Source organism: Tinamus guttatus, unplaced genomic scaffold, assembly GCF_059628265.1.
Source record: "Tinamus guttatus ecotype Peru unplaced genomic scaffold, ASM5962826v1 Tinamus_guttatus_pri_ptg000085l, whole genome shotgun sequence".
Lineage (NCBI taxonomy): Eukaryota > Metazoa > Chordata > Aves > Tinamiformes > Tinamidae > Tinamus > Tinamus guttatus.
Window position 1 is genome coordinate 1967276 of NW_028288619.1, and position 24401 is coordinate 1991676.

At 42.6% G+C, this 24401-nt stretch overlaps 1 protein-coding gene and 1 long non-coding RNA gene across 3 annotated transcripts in view; one reads left to right on the forward strand and one right to left on the reverse strand.

Moving 5' to 3' along the window:
• LOC148595589 (uncharacterized) overlaps positions 1 to 24401 on the reverse strand; it is a 569244-nt gene that overhangs the window by 191430 nt on the left and 353413 nt on the right. The window lies entirely within an intron of this gene.
• On the forward strand, positions 402 to 22434 carry HMGN3 (high mobility group nucleosomal binding domain 3). 2 transcript variants are annotated; one of them, XM_088520306.1, is made up of 6 exons: positions 402 to 496; positions 13716 to 13766; positions 18245 to 18274; positions 19054 to 19101; positions 21419 to 21532; positions 22065 to 22434. In XM_088520306.1, exons 1-6 carry the CDS (start codon positions 482 to 484, stop codon positions 22101 to 22103), a joined length of 297 nt encoding a protein of 98 aa, XP_088376432.1. In that variant the 5' UTR covers positions 402 to 481; the 3' UTR covers positions 22104 to 22434. The 2 variants fall into 2 exon arrangements, with proteins under 2 accessions (XP_088376432.1, XP_088376431.1); XM_088520305.1 differs by lacking the exon at positions 22065 to 22434 and adding an exon at positions 21666 to 21903.

A 24401-nucleotide genomic window follows, 5' to 3' on the forward strand; every position in this document is an offset into this window, starting at 1 on the left:
GCTGCCCGGCACGCACAACTTGCCGCGCGCCCCAGGCCCGCTCCGCGGCGCCGCCGGAGGCCCCGGCGCGGCGGCCCCGACGCGCCAAGGCCGCGCGGGCGGGCGCGGGGGCGCCCGGCGCAGGCCCCAGGCGCCGCCAGGGCCCCGCGGCCGCCGCCATGAGCCCCGCGGGCCGCCCGGCTCCGCGGCTCCCGCCGCCGCGGCGCAGCCAATGGCGAGCGGCGCCGGGCGCGCCCTGCCCGCCCGCCCGCGAGGCGGGCGCTGGCGGCGGGGGCTGCCGGGGGCGGCGCGGCGGGCGCCGGGCAGAGCTGCGGGCGCGAGCGGCTCCGCTGTCGCTGCTGCCGCCGCCGCCGGGCGGGTCTGCGCTTGTGCGGGAGGGGTTTTTTTTTTAATTTCTTTCCTTTTTTTTTTTTTTTTTTAATTTTTCCTTCCCTCCTCTCCCCCCTCACCGCTTTACTTTTGCAGCCGGAGCGGGGACATTATGCCGAAGAGAAAGGTAACGCGCCGCTCGGCTGCTGTTCGCTTCTGCGCCTGCCTTGCTCCATTATTTATTTATTTATTTGGGGGAGGGAGCTATTTATTAAAAATAAAAATTCGATTTTTATTTCTGTAATCCGCCTCTGCGTGCGCAGGTAGCGCGTCCCGGAGCGCCGCGCCGCTCTCCGGAGCGGGGCCGCGGCGCTTCCACGCCGGCTCCGCCGCTGCCCGCGCCGCCTGTTGCGAGCGCGGCCGCCCGCGGCGCCGCCGCCTCCTGTTGACTTTCCCCCCGGGAGCGTCGCCCCCGGCCCCGGGGCGGCGGGGGGGAGTCGCTGCTATCACAACTCTCGGTTCCTCCCCCCGCGCCGCCGCCGGCGGGGAGAAATATCGCAGCAGCTGCCGCTACCCCGGGCCCGCGGGAGGAGTTTCCTGCTCGCCAAGTGCGGCGGGGGCCCCGGCCATGGCTCCGCGGGGAGGAGGGGAGAGAAAAGCCCTGTTTAACACAAAACTGCAGCCTTCCCCTCGCCGCGGACCCGTATGTGCCAACTCCGGGGGCAGGGCCCGCCGCGGGCTCCGCACCCCCGGGGCCGCCAGGGAGGCCGCGAGGCCGCCCCAGCGCCGCGCCGGGAGGCGCCTCCCGGGGGAGCCGCTCGGCTCCCGCCCCGGCGCCGCCGCCGGCCCCCGCTTGGCCGCTGCGCCCGTGGCGCAGTTTCCCCCGCGGCGGCGCCTCGGCCCCTCGCGGCTTCGTGGCCTCGCGGGAAGGGCGAGGAGGCGCCGGGCATGGCGGGGGCCTGGGGGCGGCCGAGGCCCCCTTGGAAACCCCGCCGGGAACTTCCTCCTGCCGCCGCCGCTGAGCGTGGCGAGAGGCCGGGCACGGACACCAGCCGCGGGGAAGCGGCGGCGGCCTCCCAGCGTTAACTAGGTCAGCCCCGGCGGGAGCGGTTTGTTCTGCTGGCGGCTTCCCGAGTGCCCCCCGCGACCCCCGACACATCGTGATGTTCCCGGGATGGGGCTGAAATGGCTCTCACTGAAGTTGCCGGTAGCTCGTGACTTCTCAGGAAGCGCTCGTCCTTTCCCGGTTCCTTTTGGGTGGTATCAAAATGTAAAGCACTCAGCCGAATTGCCCAACTGGTAGTTAAAATCCAAACTAACCTGCTCGTGGCAGGGGCGAGGGAGACACGCGTGGGTCTGAGCGCGTTGGTGGCGGAGAGACACGGCTGCGAGCTGGGGAACGCGGAGCAGCGTCTCCCTTGCTCCTCCGTGTCTGCACCCTCGTACAGGCCTCTCCTGCAGGGCTGCTGCTTGTCTTGGGGAAAAAGTTGAAAATTAGCCCTGTGCCTACGGGACACTCTGCAGTTTACTTTAGAGGTTGCTTTGGAAACCTTGCAATCTTCCCACCCTGTTTTCTTTACCCTTTATTGCTCTTGCGCTGCTGATAACGTTTCAGGATGCCCTTCCTAGAACACGGCGGAGCTGTAGTAGGTCTTACAGGTTTTTTTGTTGTCTGATGTTTTTCTTAATAAACATTACACATAAAAATGTATTCTCTTTATAAAACCATCAGAAAGAAAAAGAAAAATTGTGTATGTGATCAAAGCAATGAATATGAAGACTTATTAAGTAAATTCTGGTTCTTTTAGTGTAATGTTTATCAACACAGTTAAAGTTTATGATTTTATAGATACTACAGGTTTTGGAAAGTGCCAGTTCTAAGAAAACTATACAACCAATGGGTTCTTTATGACAAAAATGGAAGAGCCGTAGCTTTACCCGAGAGTAGCAGCCACAGAGTGAGAAGTTAAATGATACAGCTGTAGCTGAATAATTGTTAACACGATTGGTCTCCACATGGAGACAAACCATTTCATGCAGCTGGTAGTGGATTTCTCTGTTAAGACAGAGAAGTTTCTAACTTCTAAAAGGCCATTAGCACCCAGGGCTTTATTATGAAATAAACCTCAAAAAACGAAACAAGAACTTTTCACAATTGGGGCAGATAAATAAATAGTTTTGCAGAAGTGGCATGTAGTCTATGTATATAAGAATACAGCTTTACCTGTTTCTGTGTATGTCTTAGTTATCTGAACTGGCTGGTCCTTTGTGTTTGCTTTTCTTTCTGTCTTGGTTTTTTTATTTCCCCACATAACCCTAGATGAGTAGCTGAGCCTCTTAATTACCGGGCCTTTGGGGGCCCATGGGGCCTATGATGCTGGTGTGTCGTTCGCCGCTGGTCAAGGTTGATTGAGGGGGAAGGCAAGAATTTACTGTGTGTTCAGATGGTGTCAAATAGTGCACTGAAGGAAAAAGAGGTTGAACTCTAGACTCTTCCTGAGGTCAGACCTGTTGAACTGCAGTTGTACTGACATGTCGTGTGGACAGGGCCTTTCCCAAGAAGAGTGCTGTGCCCGTGTGGGGTGGACTAGGCTGTCTGTTGCGCTGTTGAAATGCATTGGGGTGTTCAGTGCTGTTTGGTTGCCTGTCTAGATGGAATTAGCTGTTGGGTCATACTGGAAAGCTCCTTGGCCTTGAAACAGCCCCAGTACGTGGCTCTAGAAAGGAATAAAGAATTATGCTCTCCCCGCTGACATGGAGAGTCACGGCATGGTCGTGTACGTGCGTGGGCACGTACGTACACGTGTAAGCTCTAATGTGATGATCGCCATGAAGACGAGAGGTGCTCGCAGCTGTCGCCAGTGCGTGCACCATCACGGGGAGACAGCAAAAGGTCAAGCGGCGACTTGTGCAGGCGCCGCTTAGCTGGGGTTGCGCTGCGGAGCGATCCTCCCTTAACGTCACCGCAAGCCGCCGGCCCGCGCTTCACCTGCGTGTGTGGAAACGCTGGCGCCTAAGGAGCTACGAAGACTCGTTGTTGCTTATTTTTTCCTAATAACATCTTTGAATCTGTCGTGTTCAGAGCAGAAGAAAAAATCATGACTAATTAGCCACTTTAGACTGTTTGTCTGCTTTTTGTATTCAGGAATGTTAGCTTCTGCAGTAGATTTGCTGCTATGAAAATGCAGTGGAGGGCGCATCTTTGGCAGGTTCCTGTGCCATTATACAAATTCATTTTCTTTAAAGTGGGACAGAATAGCAGAGTATATTGACCGTACAAAACCAAAACTTCTGAATATTTGGCTTTGAAGAAATCCTTTAACAAAAGTTGGGGGGGTGCTGTAGTTTAGTCCTGTTCTATCCTAGTGCATTTAATTACATGATCATATAATAACTTTTCACGGGACTCTTCCATATTACTTGTTTTGCCAACTGAGTACCTAATCAATGTATTTTCTGTGCCTTGTGGTTAGATGCAGCTGTCTAACTTTTCATTGTCCAAAGCTTGCACTAACCTAGAGCTGTTAAATTACATAGCTCGATAAAAACCTGTATTTTTTTTCTGGACCTAAGTAAAATTCTGTTTGTGAAATGCTTCATGTTTCCAAAGTGTCGTGAATATTCAGAGGCATGTTGTACCTGTTCCAGTGATGGTGAACCAGGACACGGGGATAAATGGGCAAGTTGTTGGAAAGGATTCTCAGTTTAAGGTCAAGTCTGATGCGATTCCCTCGCGTTGCCCGTCCCCATGAGCAGCTCCCGTGCTCAGGCCGTGCAGTTGTTGCTCCTTCTGCAAACGTGGCCTCGTTCGTCTGTGCGCACGCAGAAACCGAGGAACCTGCGGTCAGTAAATGGCTGTTGGAAGTGATCAGACACCAATAACCAACGAAGCTGCGGGTCCTGCAGGGCACAGCTGCGCCTACTGAAGCTGTTGCTGCTTCCTCCATAGAATGGGGTGTAGGTCTCGTGGGGAAAGTAGCATGGGAGCTGGTGGCCATAACACAGCAATGTGAGCAAGTCTGTGCTGTGCAGCCCAAGCTGCCAACACTTCTCATTTTTATAGGTCTGTGTCCATTTAACATAGTGGTATCAATGTAACATAGTGTTGTTTTATTTCCTGTAAATTTATGTTAATTTTGAAGCTGCTCAGCAGGGAAAGCTTCATTGTATACCCTCACACCCTGCCATTCAGTGTCATCAGTGGAGTTGGAAGCTCTTGGATCTGCAGTACAGGCACTCCTCAGATACCAGCCCAGATATTCATCCCAGTGCCTAATAGGGCCTGCTATATTAGCAGTGGGATATAGACAGTGGGGAATTGTGTTGTGTTTCATGCTGTGCAGGTGATTATATCTTAAGGAGTACAGAGAAATGAGGAGCAGTAGCAAATCCCCTCACTCTTCCTATTTTCTCCCTGTTTAGTCTCCTAACTTTCCCTTAGACTCCCGCTCCATTTCTCTTTTAGGAAGGGCAAAGCGTTTGCTGCAGTTGGAGGTGCATGCACATTCCATCAAGGCAAAGAGTAGAGGTTCCATCTTAACATAAAAGGTGCAAGAGTCTTCTCGTACAGGGTAAAAAGGTGTTGCTCCACGTGTACTCCAGGTGTAAACCTTGATAATTTCAAGCTTGGGCATCTTTAAAGCAACTGAAAGTGGCCAGTAAACCTGCTCAGAGCGGTTTTAGAGTCTCTCTTTCTGGAGATCTCTCAAACCTGCCTGGATGCCACCCTGTGCCACGTGCTCTGGGTGTCCCTGCTGGAGCAGGGGGGTTGGACTAGATGATCTCTAGAGATCCCTTCCAACCCCAGCCATTCTGTGATACTCCAAGAGTGTGTGGCCAGAAGGTCAACATGACCGGACTAACCTAAAGGGTTTGCACCTTGCAATTGAAAATTACATGGAAAAAAAGAAACCCAGAGCTTTCATAATATGGTATGTTTGGATATATTACAGTGAAATGGTGTTAAGTAGCGCTGAAATAAAAAGATGCGTGAGGATTGCTGCTATGCCTCTTTGCAAGGTGGTGCTGCAGGGCAATTAAATACATGCAGCATGTATTTGTCCATGTTTTGTTTGTAAAGATATGCTATCAAATATCTTGTGAAGAGATAGTTATTTTAGCTCTTATTGTATTTTTTTCTTTTTTTAGAGTTATGAAGATTATGAGCTCATCAACCAAGTTTTTATAGATCTGAAATTTATCTGATCATTTTACATCATTTTGTAAAAATCGGATCCATTTATTAACAGTTACAGTGTACCTAAATTTTCTTCTTAGACCACACTGAAATACAGTTGGGCTTAATAAAGGGCAACCTAAAGCATCTTTCCATTGTTAGTTTTTCACCAAATTATCCATCACAAATCATACATATGGCTGTTTTATGCATTAAACTGTGATACCTGATGAGCTGTAGCCATCACACAATCTGCTTTATAAGCCATTATCTCCTAGATGAAAAACAACAAGGTGCAGGTAAGCCTTTTACGCATGGGAATTTTAGGAAAGTACTTCCTCTTAGTGGAGATGAAAAATAAATTCGGTACCAGTTCAACAAGCCAAGGGAGGCAATATTGTTTTCTAGAGTATTGGTATTAATAAATTTCATAAAAACAGTTCAGCATACATAAATGGAATGTAACTGGTATGTGCTGTGTGGTTAACTTAAATTTTGCTTTAAATGATTGTAATGGCAACTTTTGTGTAGAGTGCTGATAAAGCAGACTGCAGCACCTCTTGGAAATTAATACTTTGTAGGATTGCAGTGGTGACCGTCAGCTTTCCCTCTTTAACTGCAGGTCACCAGCACAGTGGTTTATTCTGTGGTCCTGTAGCTAAAAAGATATTTGCAAGTGCTGGACCTAAGTTTCAAGCCATCTTAACTGACTCTACAGATTTAAACATAATTTTGAAATTCTTAAATCCTGATCCTGTTTAGAGGTGCCCCATAGCCTCACAGCTCATAGGTGATGATAACCTTTTAGGAGGAAGTGGGGCTGGGAATAAGCAACTGGATATATGCAGAAGTAGGATCCTCTTGCACCAATTTTACAGTGAGTGAAATTCACAGCATTGGACTTTCCACTAGGACCATAGCTCAGATTATCTGGGGAAAAGCAGAATGGCTTCCAAGCAGCAACCAGGTCAACTTCTGCCAGCCAGGCGCTCATTGAAGGGCCAGCGGTGCCCTGCCTCTCTCTGATGGTCCTGAAGGTCTCTGTGGACCTTCCCGAAGGAGTATTATACTCATGATCACTGAATTCTCCAACTCTGGCCTCGCACAGTTACGGAAAAGAAAAACTGCATTGGGCTTGTTTGGTTGAGGGATTTTTTCCTACTCTGGTGACTTTGGAAGTGACCAATTTTCAGTCAGTTGCTCCTTTCATTTGGAGATACAGATCCTGTGGCGATGGTGGTAACAGTGCAGTCTGCAGATGTAGAATGTGATGTTTCCAGGGCATTTAAAATGAACGTTTCCAGGATGTCTCTGTGATCTGCCTAGAGGAGAGGGGGCTTGTGTGCCCATCAGCACTTGCCTTGTTCGCGCCGGCCTCCTGCCTTCCCGCTCGGCCGTGTGCGTGTCCCGCTGCCACCGGAGGTGGCTGATGGCGGAGGCTGCTCCCGCGCGCGGAGGCCGCGCGACGCTGCTCGCCCTCTGCTTCCTCTCTAGCCGGCTCGGCGTGAGGAGGCATCTGTGCTCCACACGGGGAAAGCAGCCTTTATCCCTGCTGCCTCCTTTCTTCCCTGTCCCCTGGAATCACCACCTTGGGATCATTTTTTGTTTTATCCATGTTTAAAACTGCATTTTAGGTTGTCTAGGAGATTCTCCGTTCTGCCCGCCCGTGTAGGGGGCTGCTTTGGTAGCCCCTGTTGGAATTATTATTGGGACAAGAGAGGTCAGCGCATGTGGGGCATTTCATACCAAAGGTGCCTTTAGTCCCAGCCTCTTGCTCAGGGAGCTGCTGTCCTCATCCCACAGGTTTGATCTTCCAGAGCACCAATTAGTGTAACAACAACAAAGAAGGTTATTTTTTATCATAGCAAATTATTGATTTTTTTTTTTAATCACTGTAGTGTTGCGGAAGGGAAGGAATTATGTATCTCTTCTCAGCCATTCAGGATACATTTCTTTGTCAGAGTTGACTATTGGAAATAACTATCTGCAATTAATCTCTATTTTTAAGCAGATAAAATAGATTTTTTTTTGCTCTTTTCCCAAGAACTTTGTACTGATGTTGCTTTGCACATCTGGCCAGTTCTATTTAGGTATTGATTTAGGAGTCCAGTGTTTAAAAGTTTTTAAAACTCTGGCTCTGTATATATACAGAGTTGGCCCAATCAAAATTGGGCAGTTCTCCCAGGTAAATGGGCGAAAATAAAAATGAAAGCAACTTTGAGACTTTTAAAATGTCCCATCAAATATAAATATGGCTTAAGTTATATTGGTCATCCACTGAAAGCTTTTCAGTGGGAACAGCAAAATATTAGTCTACAATGAAGAAATTTAGTGTTCTTTTGGAGAAACATTTTTTATTACTGATTTTATATCATCAGACCTAATTTCACTTCTTCTTCCTTGCCTGGAATCACACAAAGGTCACAAGAGTTGCATGTTAAGAGTTACTGAATTTAACAAAATATACTTAATTATTTTCTGAACTTACTGATTTTTATTACAGCCATGCTGTTTATATCCTTACTTCTCAAAGATTCTTTGAGAATCTGATGCATGTTAACCACTCACTCTGTTTTAGCTTGGAAGTCTAAGCAAGAATGGGGACTTTCATCAGGAACCATCTTTTATCCCGATTTCTTCTCCCCACCTCTGATACTAGGGGTCTTTATATTTAATGGTTTTTAGATTTGAAGTACAGGTTGTCTTTTCAGAACTTCATGATCTTGACATTCTCCCCCTAAAGGATTAGAATATTAAATATTTTGCTCTTAATAGATATAAGATGAAATGATTTAAATTCCAGAGGAAAAAAAAAAAGATATATAATATTTCATTACAATCTTTCTTAACAAAAAAGATGGAACTATTATGTAGACTTAAAGGTTTTTTTTAATGGAGGATATATGTTTGATTTAATGCAAGTAATCAAATGTAATTGGATATTCAGGGAAAGGCATCTGTCTGGAGCAGGAGGGAATTAGTATGTAATGCAGGTTTCAGAGCTTCTAAATACTTCTTAAAAAGCCTTTGGAATGTGAGACTTCCAACCTCTTTAGTACCTCAAAATTTTATAAATATATGTGTGTGTGTATATATACATATAAAACTATATGTATAACATCAATTTTATAGATATGTGTGTGTATATAAAAGCATAAATTATATAAGGTTGCATATAACAATTTATCTGTATATATAAAAGCACATGTCCCTTAAGGCATACACAGTGGAAGACAAAAATTGCTGGAAAGCTATACTATAGAACTGAAATGAAAGGGAAGACAGTGGGGGTATTAAAAAAAAAAAAAAGTTATTTTCTTTGTTCTTGCAAGTGGTTCTAGTGGAATTACTTGTTTCTGACATTAGTGGCATGATTTTCTTTTTCTCCAAGATCAGGCTTTTTGTAGAGACTAAATGAAGGAGCATAGTTGGAAGAATATTTGGCTCCATAAAGTATTTAATAGAGAGAATTAAATCTCTTGCAAAGTTCATTAAAATTGGCTTGGCGGTGAGCACTGTTATATTAGCTGAAAACAGATCAAAGCACTAGCTATAAACATGGGTTAATGATAAGGTACTGAAGGATCTGGTGGCTAGAAGGATGTCACAGGAGTTAGCTGATGTTAAGTTAGCTAACATATAGTGTCTTCATTAATCTAAAAAAAAAAAAAAACCCAGCATTTTAATTACATTTGTGACTTGGCACAGAATTCAGAGCTGTGGTGAAGACAGACACAACTAGATCATAGAAGCACATATGGGGAGACAATGCATTAAATTAAATTCAGTGTAATGCAACTGTGGCTTTTAGCTAAGCTCTACTCACAGCAAATTTCGTGTAAGTTTTAGCACATAAAAGCCATCTAATGTGCAACTTAAAGGAAAGTGACAGTAAGAAAAATTATAGCAGAATAATACTGCAAATTCTGAAGAAGGCTCAAGACCTTATATGCTTTGTTTTGTTTCCTGGCCACTGCGGTTTTGCTGCAAACTTTCATCATATTTTGGTTAGAGAGAAAAGTTGTTGGAGGATTAGGCTCCACTACATCATTAGGTCATGGAAATTGCAGCTGGAACATGGAGCTGGGGAGGTATCTACAGGCAGATCCCATTGCGGGCAGCACATGGAAACGTGGCTGAACGAAGCACTTTGCAAAGGGAGGCAATGCTGCAGAGTCCCCGTGCTGGGCAGGGTGAGGCAGAACGTGGCAGGTAGAGTGGAACTGGAACCTGCTTTTTCGTGCTCTTCACGTGGGGGTCAGAACACTAATTTCTGGCCTCTCAGAGCTGAGGTGATGAATATAGGCTAGTAATAAGGTCCTTCAACAAAGAATGATCTATTTTATTTTACTGAAACCTTCTATGCTCTGTTACTTCTCACCTGTTTGTATTCTCATTCTTTGTGATTCTGGTCTGTTTTCTGCATTGCTTCTGGTGATTTAAGTACAAACAAAATGTTTGTCCAGAAGCTGATCACTGTGAGTTCAGATATGCACCAATGAATTTCTTGAATGGGTATCAGTAACTGTAGATGCTAGAACTGTGTTGTTGTACTCATGTGTCATACTGCTTATATTGCAGTTTTTGATTTGAAAAATCGTAGCTTTTTTTTTTTTTTTTTCTTTTGTGATACATCTCTACCAGGCAGTCCAGGCTTAAGAAAAGTTAAGACAACCTGCATGTATATTCTGTTAAATGTCTCCTTAAAATAGTTACCTAGTGTTTTGATTTCCACTTACCAGTTCTTCTATGGTATTGGTACCATAAGTACCACATTATTGTCCTGGTGTATAGGAACACCAATTCCTATTTCTACTTCATAACTAGTAACATACAGAAACCTGTCTGTGTAAATAAGATCCATTTTTAGTATTCCTTTTTTTTTTTTTTTCAAATCCTCTCAAATCCCTTTCTTTCTTTTTTTTTTTTTTTAGATTCTTTCAAGACAAAACAAAATGAAAAAATAAATGTCCCTTAAAAATTTCTAATTGCAGATACTCACAGGGAAGCTTGCACACATCCTTCCAGGTTAATCTTGTGATATCAAAGTTATGCAGAATCGCCAGATCTTGCCAAGCTTAGCTGCTGTTTCCTTTACAGCTTTACTGTCAACGTATAGTGCTCTTTGAGATGGGTCACAGAGCATGATCATCTGAACTTAAAACCTGACACTAGTTTGAATATTAAAAGCCCATTTATATTTAGCCAGTCAGCTTCTTTGCTATAGTCTCTGTGCATGAATCTGATAAAAGAAAAAAAAATTGTTACTTGTGTTCTTCTGTGTTTTTTATCATCTGTATTTTTATCATCTGTACAGTGTCAGACACAATAGGCCTGTAGAGGCTACTTCATGGCTATAATGCAAGTTTGTGAAGGAATACAAGCGTATGAAGGAATAAAGTTGAGGAATCATTGGGACAGGAGTGCTGTCCTTCCCAGTGATTCAGGGGGCTCTAATTCCGCTACACAAAACCTGCCGTGTGGAGAGTCCTGTCCCTGGCTGGTTTGTACTGTAAGGCAGAGTATGAGAGTGCACTTTAATGTGATCAGGGTGTCATGTGAAACACGGCAAGCCACAGCATTACATCATGCGGAAAAACCTGCCAAGGGGACGGGCTGCTTAGCAAGCCTAGTTGCTCTGAAACCGGAGTTCCTCCAGTAGTTTTTCTCCAGGACAAAAGATGGAGGAAGGTTTCCTATGGCCGAGCTGGACAGGAGCCTTTCAGGGTTTTGGTGGCTTCCACATAAGTCCTGTGACTTGCAGATGCTAGTGCATGTCCTGTGACATGCATGTAATAAATCTGGCTGATGCTTGGCGAGAAGAGGAAACACTGCAAAAAAAAGTAGCACAAAGATTCAAAACAGCCAGGATTCATCGGAATATCTAAGCAGGGCTGGTTGGAGAGGAGAGGAAGTTCCCAATCCTCTTTCAACAGACATGCTGCAGCCCTATTTCTGACGTGCATGGGTTTTTTGATGTCCCTGGGGTTTAGGGAGTCCCCGGCTGCTTGCTACGGCCTCTGCTACTTTGTTCCTGTGGGCTCTGCTGTGTGCTCTCAGTTGTTTGTGCAGCTGTTGAGTAAAATGGTTTTGCTGGGGTAGCAGCAGACTATATTTTTAATTTTATTTATAATATTTATAAATTTGTTTAAGCGGCAAGCTATTTTTTCAGCTCAGTCAATAGTCTTGTTGACGACGTGAGAACTACGGACCAGGAAACTTGAGCGCAACCTCAGACAGCCTGAACGTGCAGGGCTGGCAGAGAGGAGGGAGAGGGTCTGAGATGGCAGTGAGTGCTGCCATTACTCACCTTTGAGGCTACTAACAGGTCTCTCCTTGCAAAAAAATCTTTAGCCTTGGAATTATTGGATTTCCCTGTTCGAGAGGGTGTTATGGGCTAACTAGCTAACTTAATTCAAGTATGTTATGTAATATGTTCCAGTTGTATACACTATTTGAATTAGAAATATTTTAATAGATTGTTGTTTTTTTTGTGGTTGGCTCTGTGAAAGCTTTTCAAATGTGTTGTCAAGCACTAATGTTACCATATAAAAAGAGGCTTCCAGAAACATAAGAGAGTGTCTTTCATGATTGCCAAGGAAAACGGGCTAAATTACTGTGTGTTAACTACCCGGTGTCTCAGGATGAGGGTTTGTTCCTGGACAGCTACTACAAAGCTCCTGGCATGTGATAGTAGCATCTTGTGATGATTTAGCCCTATTTCCAAGGTTCCTAAAAGTGAAATAGTATAAAACACCCTGATCATGGAATGTGAATTAACTTCATGCACTTTATGCAGAGTTTTTTAGTCTGGCTGCAGAAGGAGATGAATCATGCTGTCTTCTGTTCCTATTGCTATGCCTGATCCTCTTGGCTGTTTTGAGGAACTCTGAAGGATAACTTCCATGTAAACAGGTGTCCAGTAGAGGAAAAATACTGCTGGAATTTCCTTCAGCGGTGCAGTACAAGTTTATTAGATTTAAGAACATTCCCACTGGAGAGGCGTTACAAATTCCTCAAATACGGGGAATCTCCGCTTAGAGCTTGTGCAACATGACCTGTTGCAGAGGGAAGCTGTAGGAAACAAGAGTTTGTTACTGCCAGTGACCGCGGAGCTACTTGGTTTGGTCCTGCCTGTGGCTTTTCACGCTCCCAGCACCACACTGACAAGCTGTAGCAGCTCTTCAGTAACCGGAGGGAAGGCTTTTAGGAACACAAGCCGGAGGGTTCCCTCGGGAGCGCGATGAGCCTGAGTTCCCTCAGGGAGCGGGGAGGCGCCATTTTGGGTGCCCGTGTTGCTGCTGTGAGGCGCCACACTCTGCTCTGCTGAACTTCCTGCTGGTTTCTAGCTACTTAGGCCATCAGTCCTAGGTCGTTTTTGTTTGTGGCATTTTTTTTTTTCTGCTAGGAAAACACACAGTCATAAAGCTGAGATTTGTTTTCTCATGCGGGGAATGAAGAGTGTCTGCTTTTCTGTAGGTGTGTTAGAGCCTCCTGACAGGCGAAGGCAGTGGGCAGCTCCACTGCAAACTAGCCAGGCTTTCTCTCTGCCCCAAACTGTAACCATGTAACTCTTAGAAATTCCAGGCAGAGTTTGGGTTAGGATTGAAATGGATAGAGCAAAGATAAGTTAGCTGTCCTGTCAAAGTCTCGAAATCTTTGTGTTTTACTGGCTTTTTTTGTTTGTTTTGCTTTTTTAACTGTTTTGATGGAGCAGATGCGATGAGGAAAAGATATTCTGAGCGCTTTCAAATGAGCAGGCCTGAGGCACCAGCGGAGTAAATGAGATGAACACTGTTCATTTTGGAAGTGCTGTCTCTCTCATCACATCTAATTACAAGTGAAGTTCATGTTTGGGAAGAAAAGTGTTTAACTTTCTCGGGGATTTGTAGAGCCCTGGCAGAGCAAACCTCAGGTTTCCAGTTCACAGGGCTACCAACTGCTGCTCCGCTGTGACTCCCGTTGGAGCCTGCAGATGCCATGGGTTAATTGGCTGGGAGGGTCGCGGGGGATGCGGCGGGCTGGGAACAGGCCTGGGGACAACCAGGCTTTGTCTCCTTGCTGGGGAGCTCGAGGATGGCGTTGCTTGTAAATACCGGCAGGAATTTGCCAGGCTTCTGTAAGTTGCTCCAGCTTATAGAAAGAAGAATCTTCACTGTCATCTGTGTTTTGCTGTTGGCCAGATGCTTTGAAATCTATAATAAAAGCACTGACTTATTTTTTCTTTCAGTCTCCAGAGGGTGCTGAAGGCAAGGATGCAGCAAAAGTAACTAAACAAGAGGCAAGTGTATTTCCTTTTTATTATGATTATTCATTTTGGCAAGTAATTATTTAGTTGGAGATCTGAAGTCTTTGCAGATCAAAAGAGTATGTACTTACTGCTCAGCCACTTCCAGTGAAGTGTTTTCAGAGGAAATAATGATAGTTTGTTTAAAACCAGAAGTAAGCCACATTTGTAGTTTATTTGGCATAATTTGATTTTTGTGCACTGAGGGTTTGTAGGACTCACTGATACACAAAACAAATCCCAGAAGTCATTTAGGGGTTTAATAGAGGCACTCTGGTGGACCTTAAAGCAACAGTCTAGTGTGTCACCTCCTGGAACTGCTTTGCTTACCTTTTCCTCTAGCAGAGCTGGCACAAGAGAGTTAATCCAACACCTCAGCTACTCAACTTCAAAACTATTCTTAGCTTATGTGGCTGATGGGAGGGTGTTTTGAATTAAGATACCAGATTCTAAACTGGGGCAGCTGACATATGGGTATGTTTCTTTTGTCCAAATTTGCATTAAGGGCACAGTTAACTCTTGGCAGAAACAGCAAGGAGGACAGCTGGTCATACCTTGAGCAGTACAGGAAGGTTTGTTGGACTTTAACATAGTCCTTAATCTGATTTTAAGAAAAGAGGTAGATAACTATTGAGGATTCATGTTCTTAGGTTGTCACCTTTCGTGGCTTACAACGTTCAATCAAATGAAAAGACTGTGTGAATATTCAAGCAGATTAAAAATTAATTGCTCTTCTCATAAAGCTTTGGGCATATTTGAACAGGGAGAAAAGTCTAATGAAGTTTTACATTTTTTTTTTAACTGAGAAGGCAATTGATGCTTAGTCAGGCAAAAGAAGATGGTACAGTGGAATGTCTAAGTTTTTCAAATAGTAACATTTCCAAAAAATCATGAAGAAAACAGATGAGTAAAAAGGTCTGAGAAGACTGGGTTATGGTATCTCAGTAGCATCCTGTGGAATTTTCTAGAAGACAATATACCTGTTAGTTTGTTAGTTTCATAAAATATAAAAAGGCTGGCTAAATCATAGTAAAAAAATGCATTCTTTTTGCTCTAAATATTTTTCCTCTGCCCAACTTTAAATCTTATTCTTTCAAGAGACAGGAAAGTAAAAGTTCTTACGCCGAGTGCTTAAGACACTTGAATGCTAGTAAAAGAAGAAAGACTGAGAAGTTTGCAGAAATATTCCCTCTCTGAGGAGGGCCTGTTCTCCTTGAAATACAGGAGTAGTCTTCAGTCAAGGTGAGATAACAGTGACTTGGACAGTACAGGAAAAAAGAACAACCATGGACTCAGTAGGCACACCTGTAGTGCTCAGTGAGGACAGTGGCCAAGGATTAGACTGGAAAGTGTGGGAACTTTTGGAATTTTGGTTCCACAAATTTTGGAGTAGGTGGAACCTGGCAGAAAGAATGGCTTCAGTCTGAACCAAAACAATCCCATGTGGATGATGACACTCAAGAATTGTATTCTAATATACATATATATATGTATTTTAACTAAATATTTGAGGGAGACTGGCAGCTTCTGAATTCCATGTCTTTAGGGTTAAAAAAAGGTAAAACAAATCACAAACTATAAAATTTTGCATCTACAGTGGCAAAGAGCAATTTTGAAAAATGCATTGGGAAGGCATTAAAAGACTAAAAAGTTAAAACGAGGAATGCTGCTGCTTGGAGCAACAAGTCAGAGGACCAAAAAAATGATAATCAGCTGCTGATACAGTGCACACTACTTAGTACATGGGAGCTAAAGAGGCAGTTGTCAGAGAACTGATCTGTGATTGTGACCATAATAAAGTCCTGTTCATAGGCATTGTATGATTAAATAAACTCCAAAAAAGAGAAAGATTTATCACCAAAATAAAGACAAAAAAAAAGTTATTTTTAAAGGTACGGATAGAAAATAATGAGGAAAGAAGCTAAACATCCAGTCTGTCAAAAGTGACGCTGAAACACAGTAACTAGATGAAACTTCTGCTATGCAGACCCGTTAGGGTGGTTGTCACACTGGAGGCTTTTCTTAGGAGTGTAGAGTTTAGAGAACATTCTTGAACATTTTTTTTTTCCCCTTAACAAACTGATGAAAACAAAAATAAATTTGAGAACTAGCCCAACAGCCCAGTGAATCTGGGCTAAAACTGTTTTGCTAAACTATTGAGAGACCTGCACTGGCCTCAGTACCAATGTAACTGAAGGCAATGAATATGCCCTCAGGGTCTTAAATAAGAGATTTGGGAAAGCAAAGATTTTTTTTTGTGCAGAATGAGTAGATATGGGCAAATGTATAGCAGCAGCGCTGACAGATTTTGCGGAGAGGTTATCCTTCATTGCCTGTTGACTTCTCCACAGAATTCAGATCAGTAAATGATGTTGAACCAACTGATACATTGCACTTGGATATAAAAGCGCTTTTCGATGAAGCTCTCTGACCAGAAACCAACAAACCATGGATTAAAGAGAAAATATTTCAAAAGTGGTAGAAGATGAATTGAGGAGAAGAGACTAGGGAGGCAGCAGTTCATTGTCAGTCAGTTTGAGCTTGTGCTGCTTGGTGTTTTCATGAACGATCTAGGAGAGAAGTTACTGGTGAAACTATGAAGTGTTCTGGAGTTTACCCAAAAAAATCATCAGGGTATTGAAAAGTCAATAAGATTGAGAAGGATGTGACATTGCTGCGTAGCTAGATGATAAAAAAAAAGCAGTGAAAACTGAATATAGAGAATGCAAATTAATACACATGGGCAGGGGAAAACACAGTGTATGGGCAAATTAGCTGTAAATCAGGGGCAGATTGTAGGCTCAGTGCAGATAGCTCTTAGAAAATGTCTTAATAACTGAAAGGAGACCAGAAGAGGGGAAATATTACTGACAGAGAAGAGAGCAGAATGGGAGACATCACTGTGTCACAGCATAAATGCTTTGTGCACCTAGATGGGGACTGCTAAATGGCTCTCCCTTTATAAGATCATGATGGAACTGAAAAGGTGCAAAGGACAATGCAATGAACAGAGACTACAGAGCAGCTTTTTAAATTAAAACAAATTTTCTAGGAGTCATATTGCAGGGATAATAAATTTATCAGAAAAAAAAAACTGAGAAAGGCAGTTAAGGAATGATTACTTGCAGACATAATTCGAGAATAGGAGGAATCCAGTGCTAGTAAAAGGGTTTTCTTTTTTTTTTTTTTTTCCTTTCTTTCTTTTTTTAAACTTTTTTTCTCTTTGTTTTTTGTTGTTAATGATCCGTAAATATTTGAAAGTATCTTTAGGTGGTTTTTGACACTACTTGCATTTTGGTGGACCTAAATATGAACTATTCCCTACTGCTTCACCTAAAAATACTTACATGGCTGCAGCAGATACATTTTACTGCATTCTTCATGTATTAACAGCAGCTTTTCTCTTTTCCAAGAGTTATATTGGGCTGTGTTTTCTTTTTTTCTCAGCCCATCTTAAATGCTTAGTATCTAATTTAAAATATATTTTTGCTTCACTTTTTAAGTTGCATTGTGTTGGATACTTGTTGCAGTTGAATTGTACCTTTATTTTAATTACAAATGCAATTCCAATTTTATGGCATAGTCCAAATTTAACTGTTTGATAAATGCTGTATAACTGGATCATGGACTTGTGTTTTAATGACTAAAAAAATGCTGTGAGCAAATTAATGAGCTTACAGCTCTTTCTGTACTTGCTCATCCTCAGTAGTAGATTTATGAAAAAGAGCAAAATGAAATAAAATTTAATTGGGAAGGCATGAGGTAATGAAGAGAAGAAGTGGAGAAAAAGCAGAATATTGGACTTTCTTCTTTCCTTTTTATAATTATCTTTACATACAAAAAAAAATCCTTCTGATCTTGTAGCAGCCTCTGTACAGATGGTCTCTCAGATGCAGTTTGTGGGAAGGGACTATGGACCTGGAGGGATCTTCATTTCGTATTTTGACCTCTTAGTGCTCTGATATCCTCCAGGAAAGGATGATGACTTTACTTTGATTTTTATCAGAAAATATTTTTACCTGCTATTAAAAATAACATGTGATAGATTAGAGAACTCCCTTGAAGTATTTTGTTTGCTTTTCACAAAAGTTTGCTGTGTCCTGTGTACAACTAGTTAAATTTGCTGTGTTTGTGAATCTTTTTAGAGCAGCAAGGGACTCAGAAGTACTTGTAAAAGAGGTGCTAAAATAATATTTCACAAATAAAAGCACTGACAGATTTGAAAGTAGATTTAGGCATCAGAATTCCTGAACTGTTTTCATTAATTTCTGTCTCACTTTGTCCCTCTAAAATTGTGATGGTTCAAAATGAGGAAGCCCCGAGTAAGTCTGTTAGATACATACAGAGGTGCATATTTTGGTATAATATATTTTATTTTTTCTGTGACCATGAAATGATTGATGTGATCTGGGCTTGGGTAGGATTTACTGTAAGCCTATAAATGTCTTCTTTCATTTTTTTTTTCTCTGTAGCCCACAAGACGATCAGCAAGATTGTCAGCTGTAAGTATGTGTAACACTTCTTGGTGTATACTTTTCTAGCCACATATTTTCTCAGACCAAACAGGTTTATTGCATTTTATTTGATTCATTTTTTTTTTCTTGCTGAAACTGTTCACAGGCATTTATAAGTCTAGAGGTTTTTTTAATCTATCGGTTTCTGGAGGTTATTTTAACAAAAAGATGATTTCTGTATTTCAGTACAGCACTCAGTCTGTTTACACACAGTATTGACTTAGTACCTTTGCAGGTTGTGGAAATGTGGCTACATCTGTGAGTAAGAGCAATCCTCCAAGGGCTTGATTGGTGCAGCTACTAGTATTTGGTTTTAGTCCCTCTTCTTTATGAGAACAAGCACATTTTAAATCTTTCCTAGTACATTTGCTCAAAGTGCATAGACACACGTGTGTATTAACCAAATAAGTGTTCATAAAGTGGAAGAGCTTTTTAATGATACAGCTGTATGAAAGACTGTGAAAAGTTTTCTTTCTTTTAGCAAAAGAATCTATGATGGGCTTTTTTTATTTGATAGATCCTTCTAGTCCCCACGTTTAATTCTTAAAATACCTCCCAAATTACTTTAGCCCCTAGGTGAGTGGGCTAACAGAAATGGGTATGTGTGTTTTTGTGCATTGAGGTTTTTTGACCTTTTCTAGCTGCATACGAGTGAGTAGGAAGTAAGGGAAACTGGTGTGGGGTGGGTGGAAGCTGCTATGTGGAGGCTGGTGACCTGGCTGCTGCTAATATATTAAATATGTCATGCAACTAAAAATATTTTATAGAAACCTGCTCCGCCAAAACCTGAACCTAAACCAAGGAAAGCCACTAAGGTAAATACTCTTCTTTTTAACTGTCATCACTATAACGAATAATGATCAGGTTATATTTTCTCTTTGTCTTACAAACTGTTCAATTCACATAAACTCTCCCCCTACTTCACCCTCACCCAGGAGAAGAAACAAACACACAACAAAACAAAACAAATTAGTTTACTCTTGTTGTGCTCCACCCTTTCCTGGCCTCATTACTGGCCAAAGAAACTGATCCACAGACTATCCTAGTTTGTAGGGAATACCAAGCTGAGGAAGAATCTTTCTTTTTTTTCACACCTTTCCTGAAATTTGCAGGTTTGCTCAAGTTAGCTCTACTTGGGACTGATTATTCCATATCATCCTTGCTAGATATGCTAGCGTATCATGCTTGACTAGGGGCGGGTACCTCATTTAACAGTGAGAGGCTCTTACCTGTTTGTGAAGCCTGGCCATTGCTGAGAATGTGCTATTGTAATTAAAGGTGAAATTAAATATATTTAAATTGGATGGCTTTGGTTTGCTAGGCCAGTTACAGTCAAATTAAAATCCTATGAGTGTCTGAAATACCTTTTCATGATTTCTGCATATAAATCACATACTTCAGAAAACATAGATTTCCTTGGGCCAAAGGGGAATGCTAAGAACAATTGCTTTATCAGGAAAAAAAAAAAAGAGCACTGGGGGGTGCTGAGGGGAGCCCTCTTCATACTTAGAGTTTTCAAGTCTGTGTTTTGGTATCTCAGTTACACAGGTATCAGAATATGAGGTTCATGTATGAATGTGTAACTCTGCGACCTGGAACATTTGCCTAGTAATGCAGTTGATAAATTCAGCAAGACTTCATGAATTATCTTGATATGACTGGGCTAATTTGTGTTAATAAACCTACTCCCGTATTAAAAAGAGCATTAATAAAGAATGGAGTGTGGTAGTTTTTATAACTTGCAGCGCATGTTATAAAAAGAGCTGGGTGTTGCAAAGTCTAAGTTGCATGAGAGACATTTGAGGCTTATTTCAGGCATGTGGAATCCCCTATGGTGTAATTCTAAGTAACTTTTTTAATACCATAATCTGCTAAGGTTTTTTCCTAAATTGTAACTGTTTTGCCTTTTAAGGAGTATAATATTAATCTTGGTCTCCTAACAAAAACTGGGGAATGTGTACTCTGGGCCTGCTAATGATCCCAAATCTGAACTATCTTTGGTTATTTATTTTTAGTGTTCAGAGCTTGGCCACTGCAGTTTTACTAAGTCCAGTGCTTGACTTCTTTCCTATGTGAAGAGTTAGGACTATACTCAAATCAACAGCAAGCTCCTCAGTTACACACTGGAGCTGGAGGCAGTGTGGAAACTTAGGAGTGAGAGGAGTAAATTTAGGCTGCCTCCTAACTAGGATTAACCCTGCTTCCCCCTACACCCAATTCCCGTACCAGGAAAGGGAGGGATCAAAGGGAGGCTGACCTTAATATCCCCCTTCATGGGATATTAAGGCTCTCGTTGCCATTTTGCATGGAGAACTTGGAGCAAATGATTGCATGGGACATGTCCTCAGTGCTAATCAGATCTGCTTTAAACAAACATAGCTTACCTTTTTAACACAAAAGACTTGAAATCCTTAACTTGTTTTTCTACTAAGTGGTGGATAATCTTAGATCACAAACCTAAGTGCATCCATAGATGCAGTGATACAAAAATAAGACTTCAACATAGGAGTTGTATTGTTTGTTGAAGAGCAACTCTCTAAGTGAAATTGTAAGTGGTAGAATAGTTCCTTTTGATAAATTCTCAGTTTTCTGCTGCTACAGGTGAGATTTTATCAGTGTTTGTCTCCCTAATGTGTTACTTGTTTCTCATTGATGTGAAATGAACACCACAGATGTTATCAAACTAAGAGAAGGGCAGCCAGCAGAAAGGCCTAATTTAAAAAATCTTAATTCAATATTTTATGTTGATCAAAAGTGTATTGCCATTACGCAAGCAGCAAGTTGTTTGTGCTTGGCTGAATAAGCCTTTTTTAATTGTATTTTTTTCATACAGATATTTTTTCATATTCCTCTGTTTTAATCAGTTTACAAAATAGTGTGAGGGGCTTTTGTATCCCTGGAAATTAGCAGAAGTACTGAAGAAGCACACATCAGCATTTTCTGCAAATTTTGAGAGTCTGTACAACTTCTGTACCTAGCAAATTTCCAGGTCGTCCTGGGTGAGTTTCTCTGTTAGTTCAGCACATGCAGCCTGCTCAGATTTGCTTCCTAGTTTTTGTGAAGGGTTTTGCTAAAGACGGAGGATGCCAGCTACTCTTACAGCATGTGCCCGTGTTTTTAATCTTCTGTCAGAAGGAACCTGGAACAAAGGCCAGCAAAGGTGCTAAAGGGAAGAAGGATGAAAAGCAAGAAGCTGCAAAGGAAGGTACTACACCATCTGAAAATGGTGAAAATAAAGCTGAAGAGGTACTTGCCACACATACCTCCTGCTGATTGAACCAGTGCTTTGTTTTGTTTTTTTTTTTTTAATTATTCAGCCTTTCAGACATTGATAGCATGTTCATAATGTTTCTTTTTATTGCCCACGATGTTATTGCAGATTCGCATCTCTCGCTCAGCTGTTAGTGTTTCCACATCCCGAGGTGCCCCAGCCAGCACACTGTCAGTAAAAGGGCAGAGTGAAACAGTGAAAGTTAAGGGTACGGTAGCGCATTCTGCATGGGTGCAGTGCGTAGACGCAGGTAGTAAGTGGTGTGGTGCGTTTCTGTGTGAGCGGTGGCAGCGGCAGGTAAGGCTTGTGTTGCTTCGAGCAGCTGGGGCCGAGGAGTGACGAGGAGCGTGTGGGTGTCCCTGTCCCGCGGGTGCCAACGTAGCACGGGCCTAGGCTGGAAACCCAACTGTGGCACACGGCGAGCCGGAGGATGCAGGGCAGCGTGGGCGATGGTGGACACCAGGGCAATCTACTGTCGTAATTAATTGTTTTCTTTCCTCTTCACAGGCTCAGAAAACTGAATCTGTAGGTGACAAGAACGAATGAATTATCGTGAAAATTTTGGGTTGATTTTATGTACCTCTCGGACAACTTTTAAAAGATATTTTTATCGAGTATTTTGTAAATGCTAATTTTTTTAGGACTATGATAGTTGACATATTAAACTGTATATGAACATTTCCCTTCTCATAACAGTGCTTTTAGAAATTCCCATTGTTGCCAAGTAATATAAATATCAAATTAATATTGCAAGGTATGTGTAAAATTGGATCAGCATTCCATACACTTGCTTTACGAAATCAAGTCTTGTGCATATGGTGATGTTTTTACTGTGTGTATTTGAATTTTTCATGCAGTTTTTCTAGAGCAATAATCAGTGGTGCTTTTGTACTTAGGGTTTATGTGATTTTAATGAAACATGGATAGATGTGGCCACCTGCTGACTATTTTGGGTTCTTTTAATGGATTAAAATAAAAGGTCTCTGCCTGCAAAACTACAGCCTCCTAATGTTTTCTCTAAATCTGAGGGACGTCTCGCTCATATTTTCAGCTATTACAAGGGAAACTAAGTGATTCAGCAACCATCAGGTTCTGCGTGCAGTCCGTTTTCTTTTTTTCTGATCTCTGATTAAAAAATACCAAATGAGCAGCAGGTGGGGCTTTCAGTGGCCCATGAGTTGGGGCGCTTACAAATAATTTCTCCAGCTGCTCTGTCACGGGGTGAGTGGATGGCCCTTGTGCCTATAGGGAGATGCCAGTGCGGACGAATGTCTTGGTTGCTGCAGAGGGGCAGAAGCTGCTGGGAGCAGCCCTGTTTCTGCCCTGCGGCCCTGTCAGGGCCTGGAGCAGATTTGCATCTCACCCTGTGGAAATCCTGCTTTCTGTCTAAGGCCTCAAATCGCTTATAAACCAGTAACTGCTCTTCTGCTTCAGCTGAGGACAGTTAATATATGGAAACTGCTGTTAAACTGGTACCTGGTGGAGATGGAACAACGGAAGTTATTTTGGGGGTGATTGTGGCAATATAGTGAGTTAACTGGTGATTTGGGGTATCTGTTTTTCAACTCTTCAGCTCCTTCTAAGCACCTTTGCTAATTTTTCTCCTGACGCTTTTCTCTAGGGATCCTGATGTTTCTGTTATTACTTCTGGGATGGGAGGGGTGGGAGAGATTATGTTCCCTGTTCTTCAGTAGCATTGATTTGTATTGCTCGATTTGAGTCAATAAATAAATGGCTGCTGCCTGATCTAGTGTTTTTTTTCTTCTTCAGGAATAAATCTCCAGTTGCCTTCCTTTCTTATTAAAAAAAAAAATAAGTTTTTGTTTTAGGTGATGGAAAACAGAGGGCCATAATAAAACTGGTAGCTTAATTAAAAGGAAGGTCTTTTTTGTTGTTGTTTAGTAATACGTAATAGTAATACTTCTCATTGGCTTTCTGATGCACCCCGATGAGAACTCTGTTAATCTAGGTACTAGAGTCATGGGAATTTTAACTGTGTGAACTCTTCTTTTTCCTAAGCATACGTGGCTTATTGTTACTGTGAAGAGGGATTTGGTGTAGTCTCATCATTTTATGTGTGGATAACTGAGAGATTAGTTGCTTAATCCTATCTAGACAGGTGGGGATCTTGAAATGACCCTACACGACACTAATTTAGCCCTGTGTGTGTCATTGGACACTGACGCCTCTCCGGACGAGCTTGTTTTAGGAGAGCTCTTTTTACTAAATACCTAAAATGCAGGCAGAAGTTGTGTCTTTAAGCTATATAGACAATATCCTATCCTAATGATTTTGGCACAGAAGTCCTGGGTTGGTTTGACCAAATTAGGAGATTTAGATTCAGTGCCAGAGTTTTGCAAGAAGCGCCTAATGATAAAACATGCACTCAGGTAAAGTTTAATGAAACTCACCATCCTGCTGAATCACTGAATGTTTTTTCATCTTTGAAAACTTAACACTACACCGAGGGAAAAATTGAAAGCAGTGTGGCAAATTGTAGCCCTCGCTTTCCTTTAACCTGGAATGAGGGCCCTTGCGATACGGATAGCTGGAGCACGGAGGGCAGGAAACCTTCAGGAGGTAGGTGAGCGTTTCGCGTTGAATCCCAGCTCCAAGGGGCCAGCTCATGAAGAAAATTGCATTCATCAGTATTAAATGCTCGTGATGCTCCATGCTTGTGCACAACGTTTGGAAGGATCCATAAAGGTGAGATTTCACAGAATCGCAGAATGGTTGAGGTTGGAAGGGACTTCTAGAGATCATCTAGTCCAACCCCCCCGCTCAAGCAAGCAACACCTAGAGCACATGGCATAGGGGATTTATTTTATTATTATTATTTTAACA